The sequence below is a fragment of the Hypanus sabinus genome, chromosome 3 (genome assembly GCF_030144855.1).
Source record: "Hypanus sabinus isolate sHypSab1 chromosome 3, sHypSab1.hap1, whole genome shotgun sequence".
Taxonomy (NCBI): Eukaryota; Metazoa; Chordata; class Chondrichthyes; order Myliobatiformes; family Dasyatidae; genus Hypanus; species Hypanus sabinus.
Genome location: NC_082708.1, coordinates 79,097,623 through 79,118,324, shown reverse-complemented (window position 1 = coordinate 79,118,324; position 20,702 = coordinate 79,097,623). Strand labels below are relative to the sequence as shown.

The 20,702-nt window shown below is 42.9% G+C and overlaps 1 protein-coding gene across 1 annotated transcript; it reads right to left on the bottom strand.

Annotated features, from left to right (window-relative positions):
- Nucleotides 1-235: 235 nt before the first annotated feature.
- LOC132390912 (uncharacterized) lies at nucleotides 236-20,498 on the bottom strand. The gene is made up of 2 exons (XM_059963448.1): nucleotides 20,473-20,498; nucleotides 236-1,088 (listed from the first exon to the last, which is right to left on the bottom strand). Exons 1-2 carry the CDS (start codon nucleotides 20,496-20,498, stop codon nucleotides 236-238), a joined length of 879 nt encoding a protein of 292 aa, XP_059819431.1.
- Nucleotides 20,499-20,702: the final 204 nt, after the last annotated feature.

Here is a 20,702-nt window from a genome sequence, read left to right as displayed (position 1 = left end):
ACTCTGCGGCGACACAGAGAGACTGAATGACCAACATCAGGAAAGATTAAACCAGCCCCCGCCCTTAAATGGGATACTGATTCCGAGGATGAGGAAATGGGGGCGTGGTATATGCTGCCTTTTGCTAACTCCCCACTGATTGAGGAAGAGATTCTCACGCTGAGACAGGTGAAATCAGGGGGAGTATCTGTGGACAGACTGGGTTTTAACGGGACCCTGAAGGGGATGAAGTGACTCAGTCAAGTGGCAGAGGGGTCCGAGTAGCAAGAGGGAATGAGTGATAGACCGGAGGAGGCCTCGCCACGTAGAGAAGGGGAGGCCTTGCCACGTAGACAAGGGGAGGCCTCGCCACGTAGACAAGGGGAGGCCTCGCCACGGAGAGAAGGGGAGGCCTCGCCACGGAGAGAAGGGGAGACCTCGCCACGTAGAGAAGGGGAGGCCTCGCCACGTAGAGAAGGGGAGGCCTCGCCACGTAGTGAAGGGGAGGCCTCGCCACGTAGGGAAGGGGAGGCCTCGCCACGTAGAGAAGGGGAGGCCTCGCCACGTAGGGAAGGGGAGGCCTCGCCACGTAGGGAAGGGGAGGCCTCGCCACGTAGACACGGGGAGGCCTGGCCATGTAGACAAGGGGAGGCCTGGCCACGTAGAGAAGAGGAGGCGTCGCCACGTAGGGAAGGGGAGGCCTGGCCACGTAGGGAAGGGGAGGCCTGGCCACGTAGGGAAGGGGAGGCCTGGCCACGTAGACACGGGGAGGCCTGGCCACGTAGACAAGGGGAGGCCTGGCCACATAGAGAAGGGGAGGCGTCGCCACGTAGAGAAGGGGAGGCCTGGCCACGTAGAGAAGGGGAGGCCTGGCCACGTAGAGAAGGGGAGGCGTCGCCACGTAGAGAAGGGGAGGCCTGGCCACATAGAGAAGGGGAGGCCTGGCCACGTAGAGAAGGGGAGGCCTCGCCACGTAGACAAGGGGAGGCCTCGCCACGTAGAGAAGGGGAGGCCTGGCCACGTAGAGAAGGGGTGGCCTCGCCACGTAGAGAAGGGGAGGCCTCGCCACGTAGAGAAGGGGAGGTCTCGCCACGTAGACAAGGTGAGGCCTCACCACATAGACAAGGGGAGGCCTCGCCACTTAGAGAAGGGGTGGCCTCGCCACGTAGACAAGGGGTGGCCTCGCCACGTAGACAAGGGGAGGCCTCGCCATGTAGAGAAGGGGAGGCCTCGCCACGTAGACCAGAAGTATCCCAAGGAGCACCTGAACCTGAAGAAGTAGATGAGGGGGAAAGGAGGTCTCAGAGAGTCAGGAGACCCCCCCCCCCCCCCCCCAGATAGGCTGGCCTATGTAGCACCGGGGGAACAGAGTGCTACGTCTATCTCCCTAGTGAGATATGTCACTACTCTTAACAAAGGGATTGGAGGTTCTGACATCATGAAATTCCTTTGAAAACGGACATGTCTATTTTGGTGGGGGGAGAGTGTAATGCTAAGGTTCATATTTTTTTTACTGATATGCTGTTCTGTATTTGATTTTTGTGCTGTTCTCTGCAAGCTGCTTGGTTGAAGATAAGAGATAGGAAAATTGTGTGCCATCCAATTAGGATGGCCGGATTAAGGGGAGGTTTCTCTGGTGAGGGCACTAAGGTTGGGCTTGGGGTTTTTGTTAAGGAGATGAAGAGAGAGGGCAACGGAGAGAAAAGGTTGTAGGATTCAACATGGAAAGGGGCTGTGATTCAACAATGCCCGGGATGATGGAAGGAGGATCGGTGAAGGGGAAACTGTGAGCTCCAACTTGTGCACATTACACTGTTTCATTAAAATGGGCCCTTTTCTTTTTTTTATTCTTTCTTGACTAACCCTTTAGTTTCCATATCATCTCTAAATTCTGGTCCTATAAAGAAATTTTGGTTACCTTTTTATCCCCTTTCCTCATCCTTTTTATAATACTTCAAAAGTAAGAATATCAAGATCCATCTCAACTGTTTTCTTTTCCAAGAAGGGAGGAAGAGGTAGAAATTGTAAGCTCTTAGTTGGCCAACTTTCAACCATATTCGATCATCGTTGGCTCAAGCAAAAATGGAGCTGTGGCAACTTTTTGAGAAGAAAGCCATCCAATTAGTTCAACTCACCTGCTCTTTCCTGCCTTCAATCATGTTTGGAATTTCATTTTAACATTCATTACTGAGTTTGCTTCCATTACCCTTAATGTCCTGCATGCCATCATGTAATGACCCACTGTGGAAAAATAATTTTCTCATTTCCTTTCTGGAACTTTTTTGCAGATCATTTTAGATTTGGCTCTCTTGGCTAGCAATGCAATTCAAGAGAAATTAAGTCCTTTTTTTAATTATTTATGAGACACTGCAGCCAAGGTCAGCATTTATTGCCCATTCCCGATTGCTCTTGTGAATACAAGGGTGAATAACCTTACGTTAGCCCACAAATGAACATTTATTACACTGAGTTTAGAAATATGCTTTGATGAGACTGAGTTCCTGTGAGATAGTGTTGCTTATTTAGGAAACAGTGAGATGCAAAGGTAAAGATTTGTGCTGTGTCACCAGCACTTCACTCACAATATAACAGCAGCTTCCAAAGTGGTTTGCAGCAACAGTGACAATGAAGGGACAGTGGAGCCTTTAGAAGTCAGGGCGTTTGAGATTCGGAGGAGAACTGGCAGCTAATAGTTTTCATGCATAAAGCACGTTTGTCCTTCTTGGTGGTGGAGGCCACATTTTTGGGAAAAGCTTCAGAATAGCCAAACAAATAACTGAAGTGCATTTTTGTAGGATGCTAGACGTTGCAGGAAAGAATAAACATTTAAGATTACTGGACACTGCAAAAGCAGACTGCTTTGTTTTGAATGATGCCACTCTTCTTGTGTGTTGTTTGAGCGCAGAAAAGCAAGTGTAAAATGTTCCACTGCACATCTGGCTTGTAGCTGATAGAATAGAACTGCTATGTCAGAAATTATGTCAATTATTGAAGGATAACCAGATCTAACCATATCTTGTAACCATAGTATTTGTGTGGCTAGTGCTTGCAGGGTGGAATGTGGTTGAATATTAAGGGAAGGTGATTGGACTCTCTGAGGTTAGAGATGGCCATTTCCAAAGATTTCAGAGCTGAAATATTATCTGTAACTTCACAGTTCATAAGACATAGGAGTGCATTAGGCCACTTGACTCATCAAGTCAGTTCTGCAATTGATCATGGCTGATTTATTTTTCTTTTCAACTCCATTCTCCTGCTTCTCCACATAACCTTTCAGACCCTTGTTAATCAAGAACTTCTACTTTAAATATACCTAATCACATGGCCTCCACAACCATCTGTAGCAAAGAATTCCACAGATTATCTACAATATGGATAAAGAAACTCCTTCTCATCTTTGTTCTAAAGGAACATCCTTCTACTCCGAGGCTGTGCGCTCTGGTCCCTCCCCTCCCACGTCTGCAAGCATCCTCTCCATGTCCACTCTGCTTAGGACTTGCAATATTCAATGGGTTTCAATGAGATCCACCACACCCCACACCCATTCTTCTAAGCTCCAGCACAAAGCCATCCAACATTCCTCATACCTTTTTATTCCTGGGATCATTCTTGTAAACGTCCTCTGGACCCTCTCCAGTATCAACAAATCCTTTCTTAGATAAGGAGCCAAAAACTGCTCACAATACTCACATGATTTGACCAATGCCTTATAAAGCTTCAGTGTTACATTTTTGTTTTTATATTTTAGTCCTCTCAAAATGAATGCTAACGTGCATTTGCCTTCCTTACTCCTGACTCAACCTGCAACTGGACTCACAAGTCCCTTTGCACCTCCAAATTCTGAATTCACTCACCATATAGAAAATAGTCTACAACTTTATTCGTTCTTCTGAAGTGCATGAACATATACTCAGTGGCCACTTTATTAAGTACCACCTGTATCTAATAAAGTTGGCACTGAGAGTACATTCATGGTCTTCTGCTGTTGGAGCCCATCCACTTCAAGGTTCAATGTGTTGTGTTTTCCTAGATGCCCTTCTGCACACCATTGTTGTAACACATGGCTGCTTGACTTACTGTCACCTTCTTGTACCCGTCTGGCTATTCTCCTCTGACCGCTCTCATTGACAAGCTGTTTTCACCTACAGAACTGCCATTTTAATTACATTTCTTCCCCATATCTGATTATAGGTTTGCATTAATGAGCAGGAGTACAGATGTACCTAATAAAGTGGCCACTTCCCGAATACTGTATTCCATCTACCATTTCTTTGCCCATTTTCCTACTCTATCCAAGCCCTTCCACAGACTACCTGCTTCATCAACATGACATGCCTCTCCATCTATCTTATACATCATCTGCAAACTTGGCCAAAAATCCACGAATTATGTCATCCAGATCATCAGCATAACACATGTAAAGTAGCAGAGTGAATAGACACTTGCAGAGTATCACTAGTCACCATCAGCCACCCAGAAAAAGCCCCCTTTATTCCCACTCTTTACTTTTTGACAGTCGGCCAATGTTCTGTCCATGCTAGTCTTCCTCTTGCAGTGCCCTAGAGTCTAATCATGTTTAGCAGCCTCAAGTTCAGCACTTCGTTAAAGGTCTTCTGAAAATCGAAGTAAGCAACATCCACTGACTCTCTTTTGTTTATCATGCCTGTTATGTCCTCAAAGAATCCAACAGATTTGTCGGGCTCCATTTCCACTAAAAGAAACTATATTTACTTCCATTTATTTTATTGTGTGCCTCCATGTACCCTGAAACCTCCTCTTTATTTATGTTCTCTAATATCTTGCCAACACTGAAGTCAGGCTAACTGGTCAATAATTTCCTGGAGTGATATTTCTGGTTTTGCAGTCACCTGGAGCCATTCCAGCTGTTATCACACCTTTCAGCTTCCTACACACTTCTCCTTTGTAATAGCAACTACACTCTCTTCTGCCTTCTGACACTCTCGAAGATCTGGCATGCTGTTGGTGTCTTCCACAGTGAAGACTGATGAAAGATACTTATTAAGTTCTTCTGCTATTTCTTTTTTTCCCCGTTACTACCTCTCCAGTATCATTTTCCAACAATCCAATGTTCACTCTCGCCTCCCTTTTACTCTTTACATATCTGAAAAACTTTTACATCCTCTTTTATATTATTGGCTAGCTAACTGGTATATTTTGTCTTTTCTCTCATTGCTTTTTATTTGTTTTCTGTAGTTTTTTTTAAAGCTACCCAACCCTCTAGCTTCCAAATCTCTTTTTCTATAGTGTATACCCACTTCTTTTGCCTTTATGTTGTCTTTGACTTCCATTGTCAGCTACAACTATCTCATTCTCGCTTTAGAGTCCTTCTACTTTAGGATGAACCAATCCTGCATCTTCATAATTCCTTCCAGAAACTCCATCCTTTGCTGTTCTGCTATCAACTGCACAGTTAACCTGCATAACAGTTTTGAGAGTCCTATGGACTCGAACCCCAAGATCCCTCTGATCCTCCACATTGCCAAGAGATTTTCCATTAATACTATATTCTGCCATCATATTTGGTCTACTAAAATGAACCACCTCACACTTATCTGGGTTAAACTCCATCTGCCACTTCTCAGCCTAGTTTTCCATCCTATCAATGTTCCGCTGTAACCTCTGACAACCCTTCACACTTTCCACAACACCCCCAACCTTTGTGTCATCAGCAAACTTACTACCCCTTCCCTCCACTTCCTCATCCAGGTCAATTATAAAAATCATGAAGAGGAGGAGCCGCAGAATAAATCCTTGAGGCCAAACTGGTGACCGAACGCCATGCAGAATATGACCTGTCTACAACCACTCTTTGCCTTCTGTGGGCAAGCCCGTTCTGTATCCCCAAAGCAAGGTCCCTGTGGATCATATGCTTCCTTACTTTCTCAATAAGCCTTGTATGGGGTACCTTATCAAATGCCTTGCTGAAATCCATATACACTACATCTACTGCTCTACCTTCATCAATGTCTTTAGTTACATCCTCAAAAAATTCTATCAGGCTTGTAAGGCACAATCTGCCTTTGACAAGACCATGTTGACTACTCCTAATCATATTATGCCTCTCGTAATGTTCATAAATCCTGCCTCTCAGGATCTTCTCCATCAACTTACCAACTACTGAAGTAAGACTCACTGGTCTATAATTTCCTGGGCTATCTCTACTCCCTTTCTTGAATAAGGAAACAACATCTGCTAATCTTCCAGATCCTCTCCTGTCCCCATTGATGATGCAAAGATCATCGCCAGAGGCTCAGCAATCTCCTCCCTTGCCTCCCACAGTAGCTTTCGGTATATCTCGTCTGGTCCCAATGACTTATTCAACTTGATGCTTTCCAAAAGCTCCAGCACATCCTCTTTCACAATGTTTATATGCTCAAGCTTTTCAGTCCTCATAGTCATCCCTACAATTGACAAGGTCCTTTTCCGTAGTGAATTCTGAAGCAAAGTACTCATTAAGTACCTCTGCTATCTTCTCCGGTTCCACACACACTTTTCCACTGTCACACTTGATTGGTCCTATTCTCTCATGTCTTATCCTTTTGCTCTTCACAAACTTACAGAATGCCATGGGGTTTTCCTTAATCCTGCTTGCCAAGGCCTTCTCATGTCCCCTTCTGGCTCTCCTAATTTAATTCTTAAGCTCCTTCCTGCTAGCCTTATAATCTTCTAGATCTCTATCATTACCTAGTTTTTTGAACCTTTCTTAAGCTTTTCTTTTCTACTTGACTAGAATTTCAACCACCTGTATACACCATAGTTCTTGTACCCGACCATCCTTCCCCTGTCTCATTGGAACGTACCTACGCAGAATGCAACACAAATATCCCCTGAACATTTGTCACATTTCTGTCGTACATTTCCCTGAGAACATCTGTTCCCAATTTATGCTTCCGTTTTCCTGACTGATAGCCTCATAATTCCCCTTACTCAAATTAAACGCTTTTCTAACTTGTCTGTTCCTATTCCTCTCCAATGCTATTGTAAAGGAGATAGGATTGCGATCACTGACTCCAAAATGCTCTCCCACTGAGAGACCTGACACCTGACCAGGTTCATTTCCCAATACAGCCTCTCTTCTTGAGGGCTTATCTACATATAGTGTCAAGAAACCTTCCTGAACACACCTAACAAACTGAACCCCATCTAAACCCCTCACTCTAGAGTGATGCCAGTCAATATTGGGGAAATTAAAAACTCCCATCATGACAACTTGCATCCTGTACTCTTTGTTTCCCTATATTTAATTATAAAGGTCTGTGCGTACAGATTTCAGATTTCCACATTAATGTGATCTCTATAGGGTAAAGCAAATTCAACAACAAAGTTTCTAACTGCTATGCCAGAGAGGTTGGTAGATCAACACACACAAAATGCTGGAGGAACTCAGCAGGTCAGGCAGCATCTATGGAAAAGAGTAAACAGTCAATGTTTCGGGCCGAGACCCTTCATCAGAACTGGAAAGCATTTGGACAGATACATTCATTGGAAGGGTTTAGAGGGATATGAGCAAAACAGTACTAGATTAGATAGACATCTTGGATGGCATGCATGAATTGGTCAAAGGACCTGGTTCACTGCTGTATGAAGGGTGATTGATTAGCTTGTGGCATAAGGTGGAAGGAGATGAGTTACACAGCTCTCGTTACATGTACATGCAGTTCAACTCTTTAAGCAATTATGCAGAAAGTTTGAAGTTAATAATTCATCAGTTAATAACTCAGCAGGGTGATTGATAAGTTTGTGGCCTAGGTAGAAGGAGAAGAGTTATTAACTTCAAACTTTTTGCATAATCACTCAGAGTTGAACTGCACTGTATGTAATGAGAGCTGTATAACTCATCTCCTTCTACCTTAGGCCACAAACTTATCAATCACCTATCTGTGGACACTTTCTGGAGGTCCAAGATCCGTATGCTCCACGACCACTGGACTAAGTGTGTGAATGTAGGAGGGGACTATGTTGAAAAATAAATGTGCCAGGTTTTCTAAAATTGTCTCCTTCTACCTTAGGCCATGAACTTAAGAATCACCCCTCGTACTGAAGCTAAGACAACTTAAGGTAATTTAAATTTATTCAAAATCAAGACAATAGCATAGTAAACTTCATCTCAAGGAAGTTGGAATACCAATTCTCTTTCTAGAGGAATAGAAATTAATTGAGGGGTCCCTTAGAAAACTTATAATAGCCATTGTCAATTGCTTCTGGAGTACTAAGCACTCCTCTGATTCTTGTATATGTACATTTACAAAATGGATTGATGCATACTGAAAATGTTTTAATGGAGCAAATGCAAAACTATAGAGATAAATAGTAGTTATCATGCATAAATCCAATTAAGGAAACATTTCTCTCTGCACAAGTTGGTGAGAATGAAAGAACTACTGTCATAAAAGACAAAGCTTAAATTCTTTATAAAGGAATCTCCTTAAATAAGAAAAATAGGAAAATGTAGAAGAAGGATGGGGTGGTCTGAGGATGCTCAGTCATAATAAATGCTTGTAGAACCACTTGGGCCTATTTTATCAGTTATGTTGATTCAATGTAATTCAATGTATCTAGCTATATTATTACCTTTGAAGTACGTTTCTTCAGTATTAGATTTCCACTCAGGAAGGATTTATTGACATAGATTTATCAGAATAGGACAGAAAGAGCTAAACTTTTCTGAGTTCCTTAGAGCACAAAAGGTTAATAAGTAATCAGATGGCGATCACACTCATAAGTGAATCTACTCAACATGATTAGTTACTTCCTGGAAATCTCTGTATTGTTCTGTAACTCAGCAAAATCTAAATTTATATAAATTAGACAATAAACACCCACTACAAACTGGGTGAACCGGTTAGCTTTCTTGGTAGCTGTTCATATATAATGCTGAGATTGCATTACAGGCATTTGATTGCCACCAATCTGAGGATTTCCAACCTATCTAGTTTCTCAGAAAAGTAGGCATCTTCCTAAGGAAGAGCAAAGGTTGGGAATGCTCCTGCAGCCGTCACTCTTCACCTAGGATTTCAGTCGTCTGATGGTGCATAACAGAAATAGGAAACTCCTATATCCCTTCTGAAACAAATTCACAGGAATTTACTGAAATTCTCAAAGCCTTTGATTGCAACTTTCATTGAAAGTTACTTGCAAATCAGCTTAACTTAAATCCGTTTGTTTCAGCTGTAAAAGGTCTGTGTAATATTAATACCTATTTTAAGTGTATCAGCCTTTTTTCTCCACATCTTAAAAATGTTATTGCATCTAAAATGGATTATGTGCTTTGGCAATGATGTAACCAAAATTTGCAAAAGTTGCAATAGAAATCATCATGACAATATAGCAGCTTTAATGTAGCAAACCATTCCATTATAGTAGATGACCAGAAGCTGGTCAAAGAGTTAGGCTTTAAGGTGGAGTATAAAGGAGGAAAGAGGCAGATTCAGGGACTGGGTCTTCAGCAACTGGAAGCTACCAATATCCAGTGCAAAGATAACTTGGAGAATCATACAGCGCTGAGCAATAACAGAAATAGAGGTGTGAATTCAAGGAAAGAACTGAAAACAAGTTTAAGAATTTTATCAACAAAGCAAACAAAAATCATCAGATGTCGGAAATGTTGAAGTTACTTGGCAGTAAGACATTTGGAGAAGTTGGAGGATCAGAACGGGAGTGTGTCGGGATCCATTTTGATTTTTTCTTCTTCTTCTTCTTCTTGTCATCAGAGTTAAAAGAATCGGGACTGCGCAGGCGTGTGACATCGGGCAGTGAAACGAGGAAGATTTAAAATGACATATGAAACCACGTCATTCGCAGTATACTTTGTGTTTGTTATTTTAAAAGGACATAGCCTTAAACAGCGGGCAGCGTCATTTGCGGGCAGTGGGGTGAGCAGGGAGCAGAGTGTAGGTTTAAGGGCTTGGACTCAACGGGCTTAGGCGGAATTGGGCCAGGCAAGGTAGGTTTAGGTTTCAGTTTTTCCTGTTTTTTGAGGAAAAAGGAAGTATGAGTGTGAGGGCAGCTTGTTGTTCTCGGTGTCGGATATGGGAGGTCCTGGAGTCTCCAAGCCTCCTGGGCGTCCATATTTGTGCCAGGTGCGCCGAGCTACAGCTCCTAAGCGACCGTGTTAGGGAACTGGAGCTGCAGCTCGATGACCTTCATCTGGTCAGGGAGAGTGAGGAGTTGATAGAGAGGAGTTACAGGCAGCTGGTCACACCAGGGCCACGGGAGGCAGACAGGTGGGTCATGATTAGGAGAGGGAAGGGGAAGAGTCAGGTACTAGAGAGTACCCCTGTGGCTGTACCCCTTGACAGTAAGTACTCCTGTTTGAGTACTGTTGGGGGGGGACAGCCTACCTGGGGAAGCAACAGTGGCCATGCCTCCGGTGCAGAGTCCTCAGAAGGGTAGGGAAAGGAAGAGGAAGACAGTAGTAATAGGGGACTCAATAGTTAGGGGGTCAGATAGGCGATTCTGTGGATGCAATCAGGAGACCCGGATGGTAGTTTGCCTCCCTGGTGCTAGGGTCCAGGATGTTTCTGATGCATCCAAGATATACTGAAGTGGGAGGGTGAGGAGCCAGAGGCTGTGGTACATACCAATGACATAGGTAGGAAAAGGGAAGAGGTCCTGAAAGGAGAAAATAGGGAGTTAGGAAGGCAGTTGAGAAGAAGGACCGCAAAGGTAGTAATCTCGGGATTACTGCCTGTGCCACGCGACAGTGAGAGTAGGAATGGAATGAGGTGGAGGATGAATGCGTGGCTGAGGGATTGGAGCAGGGGGCAGGGATTCGAGTTTCTGGATCATTGGGACCTCTTTTGGGGCAGGTGTGTCCTGTACAAAAAGGATGGGTTACACTTTAATCCTTGGGGGACCAATATCCTGGTGGGAAGGTTTAATAGAGCTGTTAGGGAGGGTTTAAACAAATTTGGCAGGGGGATGGGAACCGGAATGAGGGAGTGGAGGAGAGGGAAAACAGAAATAGATCTAAGGTAGTGAGCAGTAAGGATGTCAGGAAGGACAGGCAGGTGATGGAGCAAATTTGCAGCCATTGGGATGAGTTGCAGTGCAATCAATGCAAAAAGTACCAAATACTGGACTTGAAGTGTTATACTTAAATGCACGCAGCATAAGGTATAAGGTGGATGATCTTGTTGTACAGTTACAGATTGGCAGCTATGATATTGTGGCCATCACTGAGACGTGGCTAAACGCTGCACGTCTCTGGGAGCTGAACATCCAAGGGTACACGGTGTATCGGAAGGATAGGCAGGCAGGTAGAGGGTGTGGCGTGGCTTTAATGGTAAGAAATGATATTAAATCATTAGAAATGGGATTGGAAGGTACAGAATCTTTATGGGTTGAGCTAAGAAACCGCAGGGGTAAATGGACCCTGATGGCAGCTATCTACAGGCCTCCAAACAGCTGCAGTGATGTGGACTACAACAGGAAATATGAAAAAGCTTGCCAGAAGGGCAGTGTTATGATAATTGTGGGGGATTTTAACATGCGAGTGGATTGGGAAAATCAGGTCAGCACTGGATCTCAAGAGAGGGAATTTGTAGAATGTCTACGAGATGGCTTTTTAGGACAGCTTGTTGTTGTACCCACTAGGAGATCGGCTGTACTGGATTGGGTATTGTGTAATGAACCAGAAGTAATTAGAGAGATGGAAGTGAAGGAACCCTTAGGAGGCAGTGATCACAATATGATTGAGTTCACTGTGAAATTTGAGAAAGAGAAGCCGAAATCCAATGTGTCAGCATTTCAGTGGAGTAAAGGAAATTACAGTGGCATGAGAGAGGAACTGGCCAAGGTTGACTGGAATGGACACTAGCGTGAAGGATGGCAGAGCAGCAGTGGCTGGAGTTTATGCGAGAAGCAAGGAAGGTGCAAGACAGATATATTCCAAAGAAGAAATTTTCGAATGGAAAAAGGATGCAACTGTGGCTGACAAGAGAAGTCAAAGCCAAAGTAAAAGCAAAGCAGAGGGCAATACAAGGAAGTGAAAATGAGTGGAAAGACAGAGGATTGGGAAGTTTTTAAAGGCTTACTAAAAGAAACTAAGAAGGTCATTAAGAGGGAAAAGATGAACTATGAAAGGAAGCTAGCAAATAATATCAAAGAGGATACTAAAAGCTTTTTCAAGTATGTAAAGAGTAAAAGACAGGTGAGAGTAGATATAGAACCGATAGAAAATGATTCTGAAGAAATTGTAATGGGTGCTAAGGAGATGGTGGAGGAATTGAACAAGTATTTTGCATCAGTCTTCACTGTGGAAGACATCAGCAATATACCGGACATTCAAGAGAAGAGAAATATGCGCAATCACAATTATGACAGAGAAAGTTCTCAGGAGGCTGAATAGTCTAAGGGTAGATATATCTTCTGGACCAGATGGAATGCACCCTCATGTTCTGAAGGATGTAGCAGTGGAGATTGCGGAGGCATTAGCAATGATCTTTCAAAAGTTGATAGATTCTGGCCTGGTTCCGGAGGGCTAGAAGATTGCAAACGTCACTCTGCTACTTAAGAAGGGGGCAAGGAAGCAAAAAGGAAATTATAGACCTGTTAGCTTGACATCAGTGGTTGGGAAGTTGTTGGAGTCGATTGTCAAGGATGATGTTATGGAGTACGTGGAGGCATATGACAAGATAGGCAAAACTGAACATGGTTTCCTTAAAGAAAAATCCTGCCTGACAAACCTAGTGCAATTTTTTGAGGAAATTACAAGTAGGCTAGACCAGGGAAATGTAGTGGATGTTGTGTATTTGGATTTTCAGAAGGCCTTTGACAAGGTGCCGTACATGAGGCTGCTAAACAAGATAAGAGCCTATGGAATTACAGGAAAGTTACATACGTGATTAGAGCATTGGTTGATTGGCAGGAAACAGAGAGTGGGACTAAAGGGATCCCATTCTGGTTGGCTGCCGGTTACCAGTGGTGTTCCACAGGGGTCCCTGCTGGGGCCGCTTCTTTTTACGTTGTATATCAACGATTTGGATTATGGAATAGATGGCTTTGTGGCTAAATTTGCTGATGATACAAAGATAGGTGGAGAGGCCAGTTGTGCTGAGGAAACAGAGAGTCTGCAGAGAGACTTGGATAGATTGGGGGATTGGGCAAAGAAGTGACAAATGAATTACAGTGTCAGAAAGTGTACGGTCATGCACTTTGGTAGAAGAAATAAACAGGCAGACGATTATTTAAATGGGACAGAATTCAAAGTTCTGAGATGCAAGGGACTTGGGAGTCCTCGTGTAGGTTGAGTCAGTGATGAAGAAGGCAAATGCAATGTTGGCATTCATTTCTGGAGGAATAGAGTATAGGAGCAGGGATGTGATGTTGAGGCTCTATAACGCACTGGTAAGACCTCACTTGGAATACTGTGTGCAGTTTTGGGCTCCTTATTTAAGAAAGGATGTGCTGACATTGGAGAGGGTTCAGAGAAGATTCACTAGAATGATTCTGGGAATGAGAGGGTTAACATTTGAGGAACATTTGACTGCTCTTGGACTGTACTCCTTGGAGTTTAGAAGAATGAGGGGGGTCCTCATAGAAACATTTCGAATGTTGAGAGGCATGGACAGAGTGGATGTGGCAAAGTTGTTTCCCATGGTGGGGGAGTCTAGTACGAGTGGACATGACTTGAGGATTGCAGGGCGCCCATTCAGAACAGAGATGCGAAAAAAAATTTTTTAGCCAGAGGGTGGTGAATCTGTGGAATTTGTTGCCACGGGCGGCAGTGGAGGCCAAGTCATTGGGTGTATTTAAGGCAGAGATTGATAGGTATCTGAGTAGTCAGGGCATCAAAGGTTATGGTGAGAAGGTGGGGGAATAGGACTAAAAGGGAGATCGGATCAGCTCATGATGAAATGGCAGAGCAAACTCGATGGGCCAAATGGCCGACTTCTGCTCCTTTGTCTTTTGGTCTTATGGTATCTGTGGAGAGAGAAGCAAGATTAATATCTCAGATCAATGATCTCTTAGAGTCAAACTGCTTTCTGAATCGTCTATATATTTAGTCCATAGGTCAGCTCAGGGCAGATGTAGAGAGAAGTCAGACTGAGTTTCCAATTGCCCTATAGGGGTTTGGGATTTGCAGGAGCAGCCAAAGATTAAGGCTTTCGTTTTCCCAACATTGTGTTAGAGTGCATGCAGATATCAGGCAAGCATTTGGAAAAATTCTGGAGAGAAAGTCATTAGTGGGCATGCAGAATGTTGTCAGGTGTGCAATAGGAAGTACTTGGTACAAGAAGAGGAAATTGTTGCAGCAAGAAGAGAAGCCATCGCAGGAGATTCTTTGATTTTGTCTGGATAACTCAGGACAGAACAAGCCGAATGCAGCCTAACAAATCAGGACAATAATAGAAAAATCTTTATATTGCAAGGTATGGTCAACCTTACCAAGGCTGCAGACACATTGAGATATTCAGTAAAGGTCAATTGCCTTAATCACTATCACATAAAACATTCGGCACTTACAAGAATGAGGAGAATAGGAGAATAAAGGAATATGCATGAAGTTATTGCATCCAACTTGCTGAAGAATAGAAATTGCCTCAGGCTAGGCTTTACCAAAACTGGTCCCTGTTATCTTACGCTACAGAAAGCATCTTGGCAATCTTTCACATATTGATTTTTTAGTTTAATTTGAAGAACTTCCAAGATAAGTAATGGATATCAAGAATCTTCAATAAATTATATTCTTCTCGTGAACTATTTTCTTCTTTTCTAATATTACCATTATCTTTCATATATTGAAGAGATATTGTGGTTTTTTTGGATCTAAATCATACAGCAATTGAACCTGGATGGGATTCAGACTCTGTTGCGTCACATTAAAAAATTATCTTAAACTGATCAATTCTCCCCCAATTCTATCACTCATTAATGCACTAGGGGCAACTTCTCTTTCTGTGTGTAATTAATCCACCAAGCCAGATGTTTCTGGGATGAGGGAAAAAGCCAAGTCAGACAGAGGAGACCCACATGGTAATAGGGTGGGCATGCAAACTCCACACAGACAGCACCAAGATCAGGGCTGGACCCTGACCTCGTTGTTGTGTGACAGCAACACAAGTGTGCCCAGATGCAGTTCACTTATCACCGCCCTACTAAGTATCAAATACCTTTGAGTCCCTGAGGTGACACTGGGGAGGTGAATAGGACAATGGGGAGCGAGGGTGGTAGGCAGGGTGCCAGAGGTGAATACGGACAGGATTTCATGGCACCTAAGTCTTTTGTAGAGACAACAAGAGGGTCTATTTTAAACAATTTTAGGTGACTCCAAGTTCCTTCAGTTACCCTCCCAGTTCCAATGTTTCCTGTTTTTATTTTCTTACAGGCATTTACAGAAAAATGAAAAATACAATAGAATTTATGCAAAACCACACATAACAAATGTTGGCAACCATAGACAAAGGTCGACAAAGATACAATAGAACTTATGAAAAACCATACACAGCAAAGGTCGACAAATATGCAATGTGCAAAAGGGAACAAATCATGTGAATAATAAAATCTTTTAAAGTAAGAAAACAATACTAAGAAGATTCATTGTTGGGTCCTTGAAAGTGAGTTCATAGGTCATGGTGTAAGACAGCGTTGAGATGAGTGAAGTTATCCACAATGATTCAGGAGCCTGATGGTTGGAGGGTAATAATTGTTCTGAACCTGGGGGTGTAGGACCTGAGGCTCCTGGCACCTCTTTTCCAATGATAACGGCCTGGATGACTGGGGGTCCTTGACGGTGGATGCTGCTTTGCTGTGGCAGTGGTCCTTGTAGATGTGTTCGGTGGTAGGAAGGGCTTTGCCTGTGGTGGACTGGGCCGTGGTCAACACTTTTTGTAGACATTTCCATTGCTGGGCTTTGCTGTTTCCATACCAGCCGTGATGCAACCAGTCAGGGGATGCCCACCACTGTGTACCTATAGAACTTTTTCAAGGTTTCGGATGGCATGTCAGATTTAGGCAAACTTCTAAGCAGAGGCATTGTTGTGCTGGGTATTTTGATACATTGGAGCTACACTGTTATGAAATGTGTCACATTATGGCAACCTTACAGTGCAAGACATGAAAAATTACCAGAGGTTACAAAACAAGTAAATAAACAAAGAAACAAACAAACAAATGGATAAATAGATAGAAATATAGACAGATAGATAAATGGATAAATAAACAAATGGTATACATACCCTAAATCTATGTCCTCGTTTTATCAATCTCTAATATGGATAATAGTTTTTACCCCTCATATACCCCAATAACGTCAACTCCTAAACTCCTCCACTTCAGAGAAAATAGTCACAGCCTTTCCAGTGTCCCCTCATAACTGTTCCTACCCACTAAATCCTCTACAACTCTCATCATCATTTAGACTTCTGTGCAGTACAGATTGTTCTACAGTACACATTAGTTACAGCCGGCTCTCCTTATCCGCGGATTTAACCAACCACAGATCCGGAAAACCCGGAAGTTCTCTCTCCAGCACTCGTTGCTTGACCATGTACAGACTATTTTTTCTTGTCATTATTCCCTAAACAATACAGTATAACAACTGTTTACATAGCATTTACATTGTATTAGGTATTATAAGTAATCTAGAAATGACTTAAAAGTACAGGCAGTCCCCAGGTTATGAATGAGTTTCATTCCTGAATTCGTCTTTAAGTGGGATTTGAAGTCGGAACAGGTACATCCAGTATTATTTAGCGTCAGGTAGTCAAGCATTTTTCTTAGTATATAGTACATATTTTACCTTTCTATGCATATAAAACACTTAAGAAACAAACATATTTCAATAATTAAACCACTGTGCTACTTAGTAATAATTGTAGCTTTCATTAGGGCAGGGCCTTTCACACTCTCCATTAAAATTGTTCCGATCGTTGACGGACTGTAGCCTAACACTTTTCCAATGACCGATGGCGTTTCACCTCTTTCCGATCGCGTTATTACTGCCACCTTATTTTCAATCGCGATCGGGATTATTTTCGTGAACAGAAACACTGCGGATTCAGAGCTGCGCCGCCAGGTCCTAATGTGCACGGCACGGAGACGTGTTAAATAAAGACCGGAGTTCCACTGGGTCTTGAAGACCACCACACTGATACATGTTAAATAAGGCTCTTGAGCATCCGCGAATTTTGGTATCCATGGGGGGTCCCGGAACCAATCCCCCGCAGATAAGGAGGGCCGACTGTACTTTGAGATGGAGAAGCTAAATCAGATGTATTAGTATTAAAGCAGAGTAAAGGGAATTACAGAGGCATGAGAGAGAAGTTGGCCAAAATTGATTGGAAGGGGACACTAGTAGGGGTGATGGCAGAACAGCAATGGCTAGTGCTTCTGGGAGCAATTTGAAAGGCACAGGAAAGATTCATCCTTAAGATGAGGATGAGGTAACCATGGCTGACTAGGGAAGTCAAAGAAAGCATAAAAGCAAAAGATTGGGCACATATGTAATATAGCAAAAATTAGTGGGAAGTTAGAGGATTGAGAAGCTTTTAAAAAAGGCAATTAAAAAAGCAATGAGAGAAAAGATGAAGAATCAAGATAAGCTAGCCAATAATATCAAAGAGCATAGCAAAGTTTTTTCAAATATATGAAAAGTAACAGAGAAGCAAATGGGATATGGTACTGCTGGAAAATGATACTGGAGAGGTAGTAATGTGGGACCAAGAAATAGCAGACAAACTTATTAAGTATTCACTGTGGAAGACACCAGCAGCATGCTCGCAATTCAAAAGCCTCAGAGGGTAGATGCGAGTGTAGTTGCTATTGTTACAGAGACATGCTTCGGAAGCTGAAAGGTCTGAAAGTAAACAAGTCACCTGCACCAGATGGACCATGACTCAGGGCTATGAAAGACATAGCTGAGGAGATTGAGGAGGGATTAGTAGAGATCTTTCAAAAATCTTATAAGTATTACCCCACTTTTAAGAAGGGAGGGAGACAAAAGAAGAAATTACAAGCCAGTTAGCCCTGCCTTCAGTGGTTGGGAAGATGTTGGATTCAGGATGATGTTTCAGGGTACTTGGAGGCGCCTGGCAAAATCGGCAGCATGGTTTCCTTCAGGCGAAATCTTGCCTGAAAAATCTGTTGGATTTCCTTGACATAATAACAGCAACATAGACAAAGGAGAGTCAGTGGATGCTGTTTACTTGGTTTTTCATAAGGCCTTTGACAAGATGCTGCACATGAGGCTGCTAAACAAGTTAAGAGCCCATGGTACTAAAGGAAAGGTACTAACGTGGATAGAGCAATGGCTGACTGGCAGGAGGCAAAGAGTGGGAATAAACATGGCCTTTTCTGTTTGGCTGCCGGTGACTGGAGTTGTGATACAGTTGGAACTGCTTCTTCTCACATTGTACATCAATGATTCAGTTGACAGAATTGATGGCTTTGTGGTTAAGTTTGCAGACAATATTAAGATAGGTGGATGGGCAGTTAGTGCTGGGGAAGCAGGAAATCTGCAGAAATGACTTGGACAGTTTAGGAGAGTAGACAAAGAAGTGTAGTGTAAGGAAGTGCAATGGCATGCACTTCAGTAGAAGAAATAAAGGCATGGACTATTTTCTAAATGGGGTGAAAATTCAGAAATACAAGGTGGAAAGAGACTGCTAGTACAGGATTTCATAAAGGTTATCTTGCAGGTTCTATCAGTGATAAAGAAGGAAATAGCAATTTTAGCATCTATTTCAAGAGGACTTGAGTATAAAAGCAAGGATGTAGTGCTGAGGCTTCATTTGGATTTGGTCAGACTTCACTGGGAGTACTGTGAGCAGTTTTGGGTCGTTTACCTAAGAAAGGATGTGCTGGCATTGAGATGGTCCAGAGGGGGTTCAATGGAATGATCCCAGGAATGAAGGGGTTAACCTATGAGGAGTGTTTGATGGCTCTGGAATGAGGGGAAGGTCTCATTGAAACCTATCCAATATTGAAAGCCAGGATAGAATGGACATAGAGAGGATGCTTTCTATAGTAGGGGAGGCTAGGACCAGAAAGCACAGCCTCCGATTACAAAGACATCCCATTTAAACAGAGGTGGTGAATCTATGAAATTCAGTGCCACAGATGGTTGTGGATGAGATATCATTGAGTATATTTAGAGTGGTGGCTGATTGGTTCTTAATTAGTAAGAACATCAAAAGTTATGGGGAAAAGACAGCAGAATGGTGTTGAGAGGGATAATAAACAGCCTTGATGGAATTGCAAAGCACACTTGATGGACTAAATAGCCTAATTCTGCTCTTATGTATTATGGTCTTATACTTGCCTAAGATACTGCACATTAGAGCAAAACAGGCTGTAGTTGTCTTGAAAGTACAGATTGAAACTGGTTTTCCTGATATGGTTCGTGCTGTAACCAATGTGACCTATGTATGGCAGTGTTTCCTGATCCATCAATCTCATTATAACCTGTTTGTATTATGGAAGCTCGCATTTTACAGAACTACGTGTAGGATGAAGGTACAACGCTACTGTTTGCTGCCAAAGATACATGTCAAAGAATCAGAAATTTGTAACCCAGAAAGAAAGCTAGTCAGCCATGGTCTTTGCTGACTTAAAAACGATCTATTGAGATTAAGCCCACTTTACCCTTCTCAGTCTGTGTGTTGCAGCTTTTTAAATGCTCATCAAGATGAGAGTTCTAGTTCCACCATTTTCCAGTGTTTTACATCCCACTGTGATGTCAGCGAAGAATCATTTTACTCTAATCCCTGTTAATCCCTTAACCAATTAATTTAAATCTACGTCCCCTAATTACTGACCTCGCTGTTAGGAAAATAGGTCATTCCTATTCACCATGTCTAAGCCATTCAGTTTAATTCATCTTAATTAAATATTTCTCTGGATCCTTTGCTCCAAAGAAGCAAGACAGCCTCATATAACTAAACTACAGTTAGTGTGATGCTGTTACTGCTTGGGTCGGTGGAGTTCAGAGTTCAATTACGATGTCATCTGTTTGCAGTCTGTATGTTCTCCCGGTACAATAAGCGGGCTTTCACCGGGTGCTCTGGTTTCCTCCCACAGTCCAAAGATGTGCCGGTTAGTAGGTTAATTGGTCATTGTAAATTGTCCCATGATTAAGCTAGGGTTAAGTCGAGGTTTGCTGTGTGGTGCAGCTTGAAGTGCCTGTTCTGTGTCGTATCACAGAATGAAATAAATTAATAAAATAAACGCCTCAAACTTTAGCAATGTCTACTGTATCTCTTTTGCACCTTTTCTCGTGCCCTTATGTCCCTCCTACCACATGATACCTGGGTCAATTCAAGTCATTTGCTGTGGTTTGACTGCTATCCTATGCAATTCTAATGTGAATTCTCGACTCATTATTCTACTTAATAGCGAATAAAGGAAAATATCCTATGCGCTTAGTCCTCTTAGCTACCCATCCCGCTACCTCAGGGATCAGTGAACATACTCTGGGAAACTTCTTTTCTGCTACGCTTCTTTGTATCATATATTTATCATTTATTCTCTCACCTTTTTAAAATGTAGTTTTTAGTCATTATAAGACTCTACTGGACTCCAAGAACAATGGATACAGCAGGTCTACTGCATTAGTGATCCGTTCATTGTTCGGAGCAGCTGGCCGGGATGGGTGAGTCAGAGAAGGGGAAGCCGGTGCTCGGTTTTGAGAAGGAGAGGCCGGCATTCAGCTGGGAGAAGGTGAAGCCAGTGAACAGGCTGGAGAAGGAGAAGCTGATGGTTGG